Here is a 15066-nt window from a genome sequence, read left to right as displayed (position 1 = left end):
GTACTGAATATATAGAGAATATAAATGTTGAGGAAACTTCAAGTATACTTTTAAATAGATATGTTTGCCAACATGGGAAAAGTGTAAGTGATAACATGGCATCAAAATACGTATTACACACGGTTCAAGATTAGTGCAACCTGAACTGTCAACAATATTTTTTTTTTTAAAGAAATTCTAAATGCAAGATAGCACTTGTCTTAAGTTTGTTGGCTGCCCTATGATGCACATTGGCTTGAGATAACCAGGTTTTTTGAGGCATGAAAGAATGTGTACTAACTAAATGGTACGAAAAAGTGAAACATTTATTATTGCTGGATAGCTTCTTTAGAGTTGCAGGTGGGAAACTGAGAAAATTGGTCAAAATAAGAAGTACAACTTCTACATACATCACATTTCATTTTCAACGTAAGACAAGCCTAAAGCTGAAACCAATAGTCTGTTTAACTCGTAATTCGCCAGTGCTGCATTGACTAAAGCATTATGCCGTCTGCCTTCATTAAGCCCAAGTTGTGTAGACTGCTGAAAGGCTTGCAGAAATAGGTCTTGCAACAGGGTAGACCCAACTCCCAACTGTTCATTTGGTGGTCGTATGCATGCAAGAGGTGTATTTCTTTGAGAACTGAACATAATTATTACTATTGATGAACAGAACTGTATAAATAAATGTGTATTTGCCGTTAAACATTTACAATATTTAATTCATTTATGTGAAAAGAACATTTCAAGGTTAGTCCAACACAGGAGGCTGATATTAGAGGCAGATAGCTCACCCCATTCAAACACCAGGTGTATGCAGGTAGAGAAGAGAATCACTTGGTAACAGGGAAACCCTTCAGTTTATGCTGTATTTCAAAATGTCAACTATATCCCCTGTACTTTCACTACAATTTTCTTCTAATCTTTTCCTTTGCCTTATCAATGCGGTGAAGTAAATTGTCCTAATACTGTATGTCAAATGTGTTACATGAATCACAAAAAACCATTTACCCCTGGCCATTTTTTACCTGTATGCTTAGGCCCATAAATTAGTATTTATTAATATTTTTGTGATGCATGCTCAGTAATGGTATCAATTTTTAAGTGGCAAAATACAGAAAGTTCTTAATGTTTAAATTCTAAATGTAATATGATTGAACAATTAATAATTATGCTAATTAATGTATGTGAGCGCATGTGTGCACATGCAAGAGTGATTGCCAAATGTTTTTCACATAAATGTTTTAAAGCCATAAGACCTGCAACAGCACGGTTGTGCCCTTTTTGTTAAAACACTATTTTGATTGTTGGAGATGGTCTCTCGTTTAAAAAAGAAAAAAGAAAAAAAGACATGACTGCAGAAATATTTTTGTATTTTTAACCCCTCATAAGCATCTAAAAACTCCAGTCTCTCGAAGGATAGAAGTGTTATAGATGAGATTTAGTTGTCCCCCCCCCGCGGTGTAACTGATGTAGCTAATATGAACATTTTTGTGTTGGAGAAACAACTATTTTGATGCCCATTTAACTGGATGTTATTTTTGCACAGCAATGATAAGTGCATTGAGTGTATGAAAACACAGAATCACACAGCCCTATTGTGCTCCATGTATATAAGCATATAAATAGTTAATTCAAAATAAACACATTTTACTAAAATGAAAACACTGTAGTCTTCCATTTTAAATATTAGCTTTCTTCTACGTGTAAAGTTTCCCCTTCACGAGTACACCATTTAGCATCATATTGTCTAGTGTAAAACTTTAAATCTATGCAAACCACATCCTTGGGTGTCTTGCCTAAGGAGTACGATTTAAATTGCATTCAAACAATGACTTTTCGTCTTTATTTCATGAGTGTGTTGCAATGATTAGATGCTACTTTTGAAACAACTGTAAAAATTGGTCCATCGCGTGTGTGTGTTAGAGGAAGATCTCAGTTAGTCCATCAGTTTACCATGTGGATTGATATTTTTAGCATTAATGCAGACTTAAGTATAAGTAGTTGAAAACATTTTCCACTCATTTTCACATACTTTCTGATATTGGTCTTAAATTCTACTAGTAAAAGCATTAACACATCTGATTTGTTGACAGATTCAAGTTTTCCTGTTTTTCTTGTGTTAAACCTGTTTTGAAAGCCCATTGGGGATATATGATTGACAAAACGTTATGCTTTGGTAACCTATTGCACAAAAGTTGTATTTCTTTATTGTAATGTACTTTTTAAATACATCAGAAAGGTGAGCTAACTGTACAGGTGTCCATGTTTGTACAGAAACTATCCAAAACCTTAAATGCACTGCTGCTGGTTGTATCTATACACTTAATTTCTGTCTTATGAACTGTACATTTGGTAATTTGTAAACTAGCAATATAAAACCTCACTAATGTACCACCATTAAATGATAGATTTTATTTTCCTCTGTGTTTTTGTGTTTTTAATAAATTAAGTCTTATGTTTAACATGCAGCATTCTAAGTATATCTGAAAACCTTCAATGTAAAAAAAAAAAAAAAAGAAAAAAAAAGAAACATTTTATTTTGAAATATGCAAAGTAATAACAAACTATTTTGTGCCACTTATTTTTTGTGCTACTTGTTTATTCTTTTATAGTAAGGAAACATTTGGGATTGGGACTGTGGAGTGGATTGTGTCATAAACTCACTGTAAAAAAAAAAAAAACAATGTTCAGTACTTAGCTGAAGTACTTGCTGACTTGGTGTAACAATCTAGTAAATAAAATTCTAACCCAGTTTCACACGTTTCTTCTGTTTAAAAATAAAACAAACAGTAAAGCCTGTAGTTTCTGACCCATTAATTCTAGAGCTTCTTGGCACGCTGCTGTGGGGAGTTAGCGGAGATTGCGTAACAACTGCGCTGCCTGGTGCCTACGTACAAAAACACCACTGTAAAGGTCACAGTTGCTGCACAATGCTGACATTTACTTGTTTTGAAAATTACCTAAAATGAATAGGAAACATCCAAATAATATGAATTCACGAACTAGCCTGTTTAAACATGTCATGAAACAAATATTTTTTTCTTATGATCAATGGCTGGAGAGCTTTAAATACACTTAGTATCCGAAAGCCGGCGTATGACACAGCAAATCCTCTCCACCTAACTTAAGTGTAGCGCCGTCATGCTGCAGAGCTACGATGATTTTTTTTTGACCAATAGGCTTGCCGATTGAAAGCACTCTGACCAATGAGGAGCACGCATTTTCTCGCGGAAGTACCCGCTCGTGGTAACGCGTTAGGTAGAGGGGTGCCAGAGCATCTCGGTGATCAACTGTAACAACGAAGGTAATGTGGTGGTTTGACGAAAATGTTGTCTTATTATGATTATGTTATTATTAAAACGCGCCTCGAACGCAGACGGAACTTTACGTAGGAACTAACTCCACATCCCTCTGCGTTTTTATGGAAAAAAAATCAGACCAGTGAGTCTTGCCAGCGATGAAAAAATATGATTTTTTTTTTTTCCTGACAAAACGGTTAGAACTGAAATGCGGACGTGTTTTTGCTGTGAATGAATTATGAAATGGTTGATGACGAAATTGGCGGAATAGTGAACGTTAAGGATCGGTTCGATCCCAGCTGCCGCTTTTTTCTGGCAAAACGATGTCAGCGTCCGAGAGGACTGTAGTGTACAGGTTGAGAGTTTATCGCTGAAAGAGACTGTTGAGGGTTAATGTTGCCCGTCAGCGAACGATCGCGTCGCGCGCTCGCCGTCCCCGCGCGCTTCGTCCCCGCGCGCTTCGTTCACTCGTCCTTTTCACGCGTTGCGCTCTGGAAGCGATTCGTGTGACAGCCGGTGCCTTCAGGGTGGGAACCCGTAGATTGTCACTGGAGCTTTATCTATTCACCCATCCACCCTCCAACCCACCTACCCAATCCACCCACCCACCCATCCATCAACCCTCCATCAGCCCTCCAACCGACCTACCCAATCCATTCATCCATCATTACTCCTTTCTGTTTCCTGTTCCTCTGTCCAGGTGAGGTGAAGAATGTCATCGGGAGCACTGTTCCCAAGTCTGGTGTCGGGGTCGCGGGGCTCCTCCAGCAAGAACCTGGTGGAGTTCCGAGCCGGGAAGATGACCCTGAAAGGCAGCACGGTGACCCCGGACAAGCGCAAGGGCCTGGTCTACATCCAGCAGACGGATGACTCCCTCATCCATTTCTGCTGGAAGGACCGCACGTCAGGAAACGTGGACGATGTAAGGGCCTTTCTCCGCTGCAGCGGGATGAAAAACTTCCAAGGAGGTGGTACATGCGGATACAGAGGACGATCGAGTCGCTTTGTGACCTTTGGGCCGCAGCCGCGCGTTCACGTCAAAGCTAATGTCGAAACGAAGATAAAGACAGAAGGACCATTTAAAGTCTAGAGTGGTGTCGCAATCTGTAACTGATTTTACGCTGTTATACTGCAACAGACTCTCCGAGTGCTGTAGTGATTGGGGCCTGCCTTGCAATCTAAAGTTTGTGGTTCAAATCCCAGCTCTCGGTGCAGTACCCTTGAACAAGGTACTCGCCCTGAATTGATACTAAAAAGAATTATTCAGATGTATAAATGGGCAAGTAAGTAGCTTCATTTTCAACCGAAACAATGAAAGACAAAAAGGAGAGTCAGCTAAATATTATAGTTTACCTGTATCAACGAAGGCATGTGTCCTTTTGTTTCTGAAAATAATGCAATGAATATTTCAGCAGTTTGATGCTATACTGTATCTCTTACTCTGTTATTTACCTTGCGTTCGGCCTCGGAGATACGTTTTTGAAGTAACCAGCGGGAGTAACTTTACGGAGTCAAAAGAAACGCCTTTTTATGTTTTAACAAGGTGCGCTTGCAGAGCAGTTTTCTTGTACACAGTGTGACGCAGTCCTGCTTTCAGAAGAGTGGAAAGAAAGGCCTTTTTCTCAATTTCTTCTTGAGCCGAACATGTTTTTTTTTTTTTTACCCACTACTCTGTATATTACTGTCTTGAGGGAAATGTTTTATGAGATTAACTCACCTGCTGAAGCTGTGATCACGTTGCATGTCAATCTAGACATGACTGAAACTCCCAAAGTTCTTACTGTGCCTTGAAATTGCACGTGAGAATAAGTTAACTGCGTGTATTTAAATTTTTTGGCACGTTCGGTGTTCTTGTCTTTCTTTGCAGGATCTCATCATTTTTCCCGATGACTGCGAGTTCAAGAGGGTCACCCAGTGCACTACGGGACGTGTCTATGTGTTGAAGTTTAAAGCAGGATCCAAAAGACTTTTTTTCTGGATGCAGGTAAACAACAATTCCATTCTGACATGACCCAAACCTGACATCTAGGAAATCTCGGTCCTCTGTTTAAATAATGAAACGTTTATCTGGTTTCCCAGGTAATGCCTTTAAATCGAGGGCTGTGTTATGTGTTGGATTTTAGTAGCTTGGTTCAGGTGTTCAAAGCGCAGCAGGTGGCGACGAAGTGCGAGTTACAGCGTTAAAACCACAGACTGGCAGAGGACGACTGACACAAGTGACTCATCTCGGCTTCACTGTTGCAGGAGCCGAAGACGGACAAGGACGAGGAGCACTGCCGCAAAGTGAACGAATACCTCAACAACCCTCCCATGCCCGGGGCGCTGGGGAGCGGGGGTAGCGGGGGCCATGAGCTCTCTGCTCTTGGAGGTGAGTTTGCATCTTGACAGGAGGGAACGGCACAAGGATCCACAGTGGCGTGTTGAAAACGGAACCTTTTCAAATCAGGCTTAGTCTACACAGTCCTCCGCGTAGAGCGGCGTTGTCCTCTGTACTCCACCCCAACACAGAAGACGCCGAACCAAGCGTGACCGCGTCGTTGAAGGAATTGGTTATAGATGCTTATTTGTAGCGAAGGGGTGCGGTGGCGCAGTGGGTTGGGCTACAGTCCTGCTCTCCGGTGGGTCTGGGGTTCGAGTCCCGCTTGGGGTGCCTTGCGACTGACTGGCGTCCCGTCCTGGGTGTGTCCCCTCCCCCTCCGGCCTTATGCCCTGTGTTGCCGGGTAGGCTCCGGTTCCCCGTGACCCTGTATGAGACAAGCGGTTCTGAAAATGTGTGTGCGTGTGTGTGTGTGTGTGCTTATTTGTAACATACCAGAATGTAGAACATTTGAATAGTTTGCCTTTAAAAAACACTATTAATAATAATAATGGTGTTTTGACATTTCATGTACAGGGGAGGGTGGCTTGCAGAGCCTTCTGGGTAACATGAGTCATAATCAGCTGATGCAACTGATAGGACCAACTGGACTGGGAGGTCTGGGTAAGTTTTAAAACACCAAGCTGTCACGATTCAGAGTGCTCCACAGCACTTGTGTAAAGCGAATGGCTCAGGGTTCGATGCACAACTGCAGAGCAGGAACCCAACAAGTATAAAGGTTTACCAGAGGTGTTGTGGTCCTGTGCAGGTGGTTTGGGAGCCCTGGCAGGACCAGGTCTGGCCAATCTTCTCAGCAGTGGAGGTCCTGCTACCAGCAGCTCATCATCCAGGTAAAAAATGGATCTCCACTGCCATTGATACAGCTCAAGAACAGCTGTTTGTAAAGTAGTCCAGTAAATCTTTACTCAAGCTGTGCTGTTCAGTGGAAAAACACATTTCCCCCCCACTCTTCATATGTAAAATGGGAGGTTTTCAGTGGGATTTTAAAGAAAATCACTTAGCTGGACCAGTAACACCTAAGCAAATAAATAAATAGGAACCAGCACCGATGGTAGTATTGTTACACGATCTTTGCCTTTCTTTTTTTTTCATTTTAAGTGAAATATAGTTTTTCAAGTGTCCCTTCTGCCTGTAGTTCCCGTAGCCAGTCAGCAGCTGTCACCCCGTCCTCGACTTCCTCTGCAACCCGGATCAGCTCCACCCAGGTCCCTACTACACCCATCACTCCGGCGGCTACCACCGCCCCCTCCCCCACCCTCACCCCGACCACTCCTGCGGCTCCCGCCACCCCCGTCGTGCCCACGACCACCAGTCCCACGCAGCCCATCCAGCTGAGTGACTTGCAGAGCATCCTGGCCACCATGAACGTGCCTGCTGTGGCCAGCGGAGGGCAGGGCGGTGAGGGACTCGCCTGGGAAGGGTTCACATTCTCACTATGACACCTACAGAACACACAGGAAAGCTGCTCTGTACTGCTGCAGAATATATTGTCCATAAATGAGTGGTACCTGGGGCAGCAAGTAATGTGGCGATCAGGGCCGTTGCCTTGTGATCGCAGGCGTCGCGGTTCGAATGCCACTCCGGCTGCTGTGTCCTGCTGTATGTAAGTAAGTCACTGAGATTGTAAAAGTGACATGGTACATCACCTTGGACAGCTAAGAGTCAGCTAAGTGATGGGATTTTTTTGAAACCGTAAAAAACCAGTCATAGAAGAAGTAAACCACTTGCCTTTAGTTTACCTTGTTGTGTTGCGGCACAGGGTGATTGTGGGCCTCGTTAATGTGCTAGGCCACACTGACCGGATTTACCACGCTTTCTGCCCCTCCTAGTGGACCTGGCCAGTGTGCTGACCCCGGAGATCATGGCCCCCATCCTGGCCAATGCAGAGGTGCAGCAGCGGCTGTTGCCCTACCTGCCTTCAGGCGAATCGTTGCCGCAAAGCGCGGACGAGATCCAGAACACTCTGTCGTCCCCGCAGTTCCAGCAGGTGAACCCTCGAGCGGCCTTCTCACTCACACCTGTTCCCTGGTCCAGCGGTCGCACTGGCATCATTAGTGTGTATTCTGTAGGAATGAGGCCTGTTTCCTTCTGTCCCCCTGCAGGCAATGAGCATGTTCAGTAGTGCACTGGCTTCTGGGCAGCTGGGACCACTCATGAACCAGTTTGGTTTGCCTACGGAGGCTGTGGATGCAGCCAACAAAGGAGGTACGAGTCTGCTGTCCTGCCTTGTGTGTTGTATGGAACTGCACAACACACACACACACAATTTCTCCACTGAAGTCAATACAAATTGTGTGTGGTTTCTTCCCAAGCGCTGCTAATAAGTAAGTATACAAAATGTCATGGCCAGCAGTTGCGTGCTTTTAACGCTGACTGTATTTCTCTCTTCAGATGTAGAAGCGTTCGCAAAAGCCATGGAAGAAGGTGACAGTAAGGCAGACCAAGAGGGAGGCGATTCCAAAGACAAAAAGGATGACGAAGAAGATATGAGTTTAGATTAGAGAATCTACAGCTGTTTCCTTTTTCTTACATGTAGAACTATTACCATTAGGACAGATGTACCTCTGTAAAAGTGTGTCATTATACATATATTCTGGTAAATGCTTGCTGCAAATAAACTGGTATTGGAATAACATGAGGATAGGGTGATTTTGCCAGATTTTGTGTTCTCTTAGTTTAACTGTGAAATGTTTCAAACCTTATTCAGCACAATGCCTTTACACAGTGTGCAAACAGGTGTTGGGTTATTTCATTATGAAGATAAAACATTTAAAAGTGGAATGTTTTCTGTGACTGTTCAAGCCTTACTGGCAGGTTATTCCTTATTAAATAGAAACAATTACTTTGTTTGGAATGCTGTCTACTGAATTGACCATGACTACAGTGTATATTAACACACACTCTCACACATGCACCCACAATCAGTGCTAGAGATCTTTTCATTTGTATTCATATAGTTCCAGTGCTTATGACAGTTTGCCAGTCTGACATCAGACACGTAGATCTGAGACACACCCAAAGCACAATATATATTCCAAAGTGAACTTTATTGACACCAAGAAAATATCTAGCTTTAACTCAGTTTTAGGGGCATCATATTTAAATTTAGAGAAAAATACAGTACAAAAGCTGGCTGACCTTTTAAACAACTTAATTCTCTACAGATGATAAAAAATTGTAATTGCATTAAATATCAGTGGTTTGCATCAAAAGGCAAAATGTGAACGTTGCATATTCTTTGCCAGTCAGTCTGGACAATTTAAAGAGCATGTTTACAATGGTACTACATACTCCCATTCTGATGAACTTGAGTATGGAAAGTTTTGGTTTTATGTGATACTACCTGAGCAGAAAAGGCTGTGTTCTTTCAAAAAAAAACAAAAAAACCCCCTTTTTTCCCCAAAGAAACAAACTACAGCTCAGAAAAAAACCCAGGAGTGAATTTGGTGTGCTTTGCCTTAATAATCAAAATTTAAAATGTACAAGAAAAACACCCACAGTGAAAATGTTAGTACAGTTCTACCCGCGTTTCTTCGCTTTTGAAAGCATTTTCTGGTTCGGCTGTTCACGCCTTGGTCCATCTTTGAACTTCTGAATATATGTTTTCTGTTTTTGGTCCAATAACAAATTTTTCCATGCCCCAACTTGATTTCATAAACAAATTTAAAAACATTAGTTCATAAATATTTTTAAATAAACAGTTGATGTGTGCCCACCACCTAACATTGTACACCAGGTCGTATGAAAAAGCCAGCAGGGCTGTCGCTACAGAGCTGGGCAGCCGTGTGTGCTCACGCTGCCCTGTAGAGACAGGGGTTTGCTCAGCATCACGAGTCGCTGATTGATCACTGCTCTCCGTATGCAGCCGTGGAAGAGCGGCAGAGAAGACGGCAAGCCGGGAACATCGACAGTATCTGCAGAGCACATGTAGGTGAGAGAGTTAGTTATTCCCATCATTCTAAACGTACATATAACTCAGGGTATTAAAAAAAGTTCACTGCACAACCGACAAAAAGCTTTAGACACAGACAAACTTTCTTTTCTAGGAAGAGAAAATGAGAGTCATAAGTTGATTTCACTTAAATGTTACTGCGGCCTCTTTTGCACCAGACATATAGGATTATCTGATGCAGATATACAACAATATTTATGGGCAGCACGGTGGCACAGTGGTGGTGCAAGAGGACGTGGGTTCAATCCCCACCCGGTCTGTGTGGAGTTTGCATGTTCTCCCTGTGTCTGCGTGGGTTTCTTCCGGGTGCTCTGGTTTCCTCCCACAGTCCAAAGACATGCTGCTCAGGTTCACCCACAGTGCGTGAGTGACACAGAGAGTGTGTTCCACTCATGTATGGATGAGTGACCCAGTGTAAGTAGTGTATCCAGCAGTGTAAGTCACCACGGTGAATAAGGTGTGTGGGCTGATAACACTACCTAGAGTTCACTGGAAGTTGCTTTGGAGAAAAGTGTCTGATAAATAAATGTAAACGTTTAAGAACAAAGTTACTAATTCAAAAATTAACAAAAACTTAAATCAGGCCTTGTTTGCCTATTCTTACCTGGCACCCCGCCAAGGTAGAGTGCTTGTCTGACTCCTGACGAGCGACTCTGCGGGGGTCCGGCAGCATGCTCACTGCTCTCATCCACGTTGAGCTGCACCTCACTGCCTTTCTTCACAACTGCAGAGCCAAACACATGGGCAACACATGGAGCAACAGCCAGGGGAGAGAGGGGACACCCGGGACACCCATCAGGAGCATCAGCTGACATTGTGCAACCTAAACGACTGCTTTAATAGGCACCATAAAGATCACATACTTGTAATATTGTGCCAGCGCCCATTGCACAACGAGTCCTCTGGGGACACAGAGACAGAGAATTCCCCATTTCCGTTGTTCACCATGACTGTAACCTGCAAATGAGATGAGAATGATCATTTGTACTATACACGATTAAGACAAATACAGGTACTACTCATTTTGGCACAGTGGCGCAGCGGGTAAAGCTGGTACTTCACAGCTGCTGAGCTACTCACATTTACATTTATTCATTTAGCTGAAACTTTTCACCAAAGTGAGTTCAAATGTTGTGCTACCTAGAATTATTTACCCACTTAAACAGCTGGGTAACTTTACTGGAGTAATTCAGGGTAAGTACCTTGCTGAAGGTACTACAGCTGGAAATGAGATTCAGATCTATAACCTTTGGGTCCAATGACCCTGTTTTCTTGGAGGCCAAACTGTAACGACTGCACTAGAAGCTACTTGTTGGGTGGAAGGTTTGAATCCAGCTCAGGCTGTGAGGAGTTCGCCTGATTTCCATGTGTTCGCAAAAGAAGGCAGTGATAAAATATTCCACAGCCTCCCTTAGCATGAAAACAAAACAACTGATCCCTCTGAGTTGAATTTGGCTTGATGGCATTTCTGCTCCCCCCTCTCTATTGACAAGGCAAAATATTTACTCTTTGCAAAACCTTAAGTACACTGTCTCCACTTTAAAAAAAGGGATATAAACAGGGTCAACAGCTGGCATAACGGTTACATCTACAGCTTCTCACTCAAAGGACCCATTGTTGTATTCCACTTCCTGCTTTTGTGGCCTTGCGCAACATACTTATCCTGAAAATTACCCCACAGTATAAACGGGTAAATCATTGTAAGTAGGTTATAATGACAAGTTCCTTTTGAGAAAAAAATCATCAGCAAAATAAATAAATATGTAAGACTATGTGAATATGTCGTGTCACATTTATTAATATCGAAAGATTATTTATTAAATTACATTAACTATGTTACCCTTGTCCCGTCTGCAATTTTTTTAGTCTTAGTTGTATAGGAATTGGTATGCACAGGAAGTACATCAGTGGTTAAAAAAAAGAAGAGTACTAGAACACAGTAGTATAGAAGTAAAGAGCAGTACACATATGCATTATATTACTGTAGTACAGAGCAGACATACTGCGCTACAAGCTGTCTGGGTGCTGTGCATTGTGGGTAGGTACTCGGGATGACGGAGCCACTGTGCTCGATCCGCTCACCTCTCCCTGGCTAAGATACAGGGTCAGCTGTGACTCTGTTGTTCCTCCGGCATGCAGCAGCAGGCCGGAATCTGAGATGGGACGAATTTCCAGCTTGATCTCCAGGTTCCGGCTCACTACCAAGGTGTCATCTGCAAAAGGAGGAATGTTGGACCTTATGTTAAGAGATTCCTACCATGTGGTCCACTAGTGTGAATTTCTTGATTTTAGAGTGTCCTCTGGGTGTTCAAAAAGAGACACAATAAGACACAAAGAGTGAGTTTTAAGGAAATTATTTAATTTTTTTTGGAATTGATATGTAACTAGGAGTAGGTTCCTGCCAAAAAAAACACGAATGAACGAATGAATGAACGAACGAACAAACGTAAAATATGTTCACAATTTAGCTTGAAACCAATGCAGAGGCTTACAAACACATTCAGTTTCTACACTTTGACACACTAGGCAGGGTGGACAGGTGGGTAAGGTGGCCTCACCGATAGACAGATGACCCCCCAGGTTTGAGAAGTAGACCCCTGGCTGCAGGTCTTCCCGGAAGCAGGGGACCACACCCAGGGAGTGGGACGGAGTTTGCAGGGGCTCCTCGTTGAGCTTCACATCTCTGATACAACCGACGAACCCTCCCGGCCCCAGCACCTGTGTCACCATAGAAATGGCACTGTTAAGCCGGTCTGTTCATGGTTACATCGACATCCTCTTTGCCACATCATACCTGGAACCTTAAAGTACAATGTTATACCATATTTGCTGAACTGGGGGGTCCAACAGGAAGACCTCCAATATACAGAGGGGGACTCAGGCGACTCAGGCGACTCTTCTCTCTCTTGGACAGTCGTCTGCTCTGTCTGTTGATTCCATCTACAATCAAACTGACATTGTCCCTTTCCCTCTTCACAAAGACCTGGAGCAATGTAGAAAAAGATTAATGTTTCCTTGTGCAAATGATGCACAGCGTACAACATGCACTGTAATTAACCCTCCTTTACCGTGTGCCACTGGCCATCATTGTACTTCTTGTGACTGTGAATGCTGGTCTTTCTGTGGCCGCTGTTGATGAGCAGGAGGAAGCGGCCATTGGACACTAATAACACTATGGCGGCCCCCTTCTCCCCAGATGCATAGAAGATCAGCCCCTCCGAGGACTTCACTCGTACCGCCATGGAAAAATGGGGTCTAGTTGAAATAAACAACACGGACTAAGACAGACTATTTGGTTTTCAAGGCTACTTATATACATATTAAACTTGCAGCTAACATTGCCTGTGCAAAACTGCTTTTCTTCATGTTAAAAAAAAACATACTGGATTGTAACACAGTCTTCCTTTGCACAATGAACATGATAGTTCTGAAAATCTCCTAAAATGGGAAAAAATAAATGTGTTCCTCAACTCCAAAAAGTTGACTAATTTTTTCCCCCAAACATGCAAAATTCCTGCCTTACCCCTTAAATACACAGAAAATCAAAGTTTATTCAGAATTGCAGTCTAGAATAACAGATTTGCATTGAACACCTTTAAATCCAGGATTAAGACCTACAAGTTCAAAACTACTTATATGTAACACATGCCCACAATCCTTAACAAGCCCAAGTTGTGGCAGTGTGGAACCTATCTCAGAAGTACAGGGCGATAGGTTAAGTAGGGCACACCCTGAATCTGTTCATCATAGGGCAGTCACACTATTTTTAATGACCAGTTCACCTGAAACACATCTTTGGACTGTGAGAGGAAAACCCACACAAAGACATAGAAAGCGAGCAAACTCCACACAGACTGAGTGAGAATCAAACATATGCCCAAACACCGTAAGCGCTGCGAGATAGTAAGATGAGGAGCAGCATGGTGGCACTACTTCAAATTTTTATTTTCTTGTGTTATTTTGCCCTTTGGTACCCTGCTCAGTTTGTCATCTCAGTGTTTGAACTGGTTTCCTCATGATAATTTTCGGGAAGTTAGCGACTTCAAATTATCCTTTTCTGTGTGTGAGGGAATAAAATAGTTTACGATTGTCCTGCAATGGACTGGCATGCTGTCCAGGTTTATTTTGTGGGGTTATTCTCTTGTTATATTGAAATTTTTAAATGCTGATGTTTTAAATTTCCTTGCTTTAGAGTTATAACCCATACATTGTTCTATAGTAACATGGAAAAAAGGGGATGCGGTGGTGCAGTGGGTTGGACCAGGTCCTGCTCTCCAGTGGGTCTGGGGTTCGAATCCCGCTTGGGGTGCCTTGTGACGGACTGGCGTCCCGTCCTGGGTGTGTCCTCTCCCCTTCTAGCCATACGCCCTGAGTTTCCTGGTAGGCTCCGGTTCCCCGCAACCCCGTATGGGACCAGCGGTTCCGAATGTGGAAAAAACTATTCCAATTCTTAGTTTCTGAAGCTTGTGACATAAAATTTGAGCAGATCTTTTTGCTCTACTAGTACATGAACGGTGCCAGAGGGGGGATAAAAAAAACACTTTTTATGTCATTTCATTTGTGTGGAAGAGTGACATACGAGAAACGGATGTTATCGGTTCCCAGCTTCATGGTGACATCTAATGAACACTCATAACCTCCACTGGATCAGCCACCTGGGGCTAGACTATGACTTCTGTTCCCATAGACTATAGCTCTGTCTAACCTGTACTGGTTTTTAAGCTATACTCAAATCTACACAGGTCCTCTATACCTTTGTTAGAATACGAAGGATGGGTGAGCTGCCACTGGCACTTGTATTACATTCACATTTATTCGTTTAGCAGACGCTTTTCTCCAAAGGAATGTACATCTCATAGAAAACACAATTTGTTCATTACATTAGGAGAAAGAGACATAGTTGCAGATGTGTGATTCTTAAGTACAGTTAGTTTGTTTCCTTCACCATATGTACCGACGTTCATCACACAAGTAGCTGCATAAAACTTTACCAGAATATCGCCGATTCCTAATCACCTTCCTACTAGTTTTTTTTTTGAGATACATATAAATATTTATGTTAGGTTTACTTTACGTAGCCCAGGAGGTATACTTTTCTCCTCTCTGCTGTGACTGGGAGTTCTTTGTTTTCCTCTCCTCAGCTGCCAACTGGCTTACTTGTCCAACTCTGCCATATGTTACCACTGTACCTATTGGTCCATGTTCTGCATTACTCAGGTAAGAAAGGCACACTATAAAAATAGAAATAAAAATATAAAAATAAGAAGGCTTTCCTTCCTAGATGTGTAAAACTACTGAAATGTGTTTAGAGAACAGCTCAGATGTTTTCTCAGAAGGACAGCATGAGGAGAGCCTTGAGTGAATGTTTCACTGACATTTTTGGACAGTGTCTGGGATGGGGAAGAACAGGGTCCGCACGACATGAGCAGTTGACGTAGGGCGCTTGTGTAATGGCA

At 42.8% G+C, this 15066-nt stretch overlaps 2 protein-coding genes across 3 annotated transcripts in view; one reads left to right on the top strand and one right to left on the bottom strand.

Moving 5' to 3' along the window:
• The first annotated feature begins 3218 nt into the window (after positions 1-3218).
• On the top strand, positions 3219-8296 carry adrm1 (ADRM1 26S proteasome ubiquitin receptor). The gene is made up of 10 exons (XM_018737713.1): positions 3219-3286; positions 3982-4203; positions 5149-5265; positions 5526-5649; positions 6175-6261; positions 6407-6488; positions 6794-7056; positions 7488-7645; positions 7761-7863; positions 8050-8296. Exons 2-10 carry the CDS (start codon positions 3994-3996, stop codon positions 8157-8159), a joined length of 1254 nt encoding a protein of 417 aa, XP_018593229.1. The 5' UTR covers positions 3219-3286; positions 3982-3993; the 3' UTR covers positions 8160-8296.
• Positions 8297-8488: 192 nt separating this feature from the next.
• lama5 (laminin, alpha 5) overlaps positions 8489-15066 on the bottom strand; it is a 76626-nt gene continuing 70048 nt past the window's right edge. For both annotated transcript variants that reach the window (XM_018737711.2, XM_018737712.2), the window contains exons 74-80: positions 12679-12865; positions 12432-12593; positions 12169-12328; positions 11693-11823; positions 10474-10567; positions 10215-10334; positions 8489-9572 (exon numbers count right to left, since the gene is read on the bottom strand). In XM_018737711.2, coding sequence (XP_018593227.2) covers positions 9424-9572; positions 10215-10334; positions 10474-10567; positions 11693-11823; positions 12169-12328; positions 12432-12593; positions 12679-12865 — 1003 coding nt within the window. In that variant the 3' untranslated portion in view covers positions 8489-9423. The remainder of the gene's footprint in view (positions 9573-10214; positions 10335-10473; positions 10568-11692; positions 11824-12168; positions 12329-12431; positions 12594-12678; positions 12866-15066) is intronic.

Source organism: Scleropages formosus, chromosome 2 (assembly GCF_900964775.1).
Source record: "Scleropages formosus chromosome 2, fSclFor1.1, whole genome shotgun sequence".
Lineage (NCBI taxonomy): Eukaryota > Metazoa > Chordata > Actinopteri > Osteoglossiformes > Osteoglossidae > Scleropages > Scleropages formosus.
This window is presented reverse-complemented; position numbering and strand designations above follow the sequence as displayed.

Coding starts and splice junctions, on each gene's coding strand:
- adrm1 (XM_018737713.1), top strand. CDS start 3,994: ATGTCATCGGGAGCACTGTTCCCAAGTCTGGTGTCGGGGTCGCGGGGC. Junction 4,204..5,148: donor CGTCAGGAAACGTGGACGAT/GTAAGGGCCTTT, acceptor CTTTCTTTGCAG/GATCTCATCATTTTTCCCGA. Junction 7,646..7,760: donor CGTCCCCGCAGTTCCAGCAG/GTGAACCCTCGA, acceptor GTCCCCCTGCAG/GCAATGAGCATGTTCAGTAG.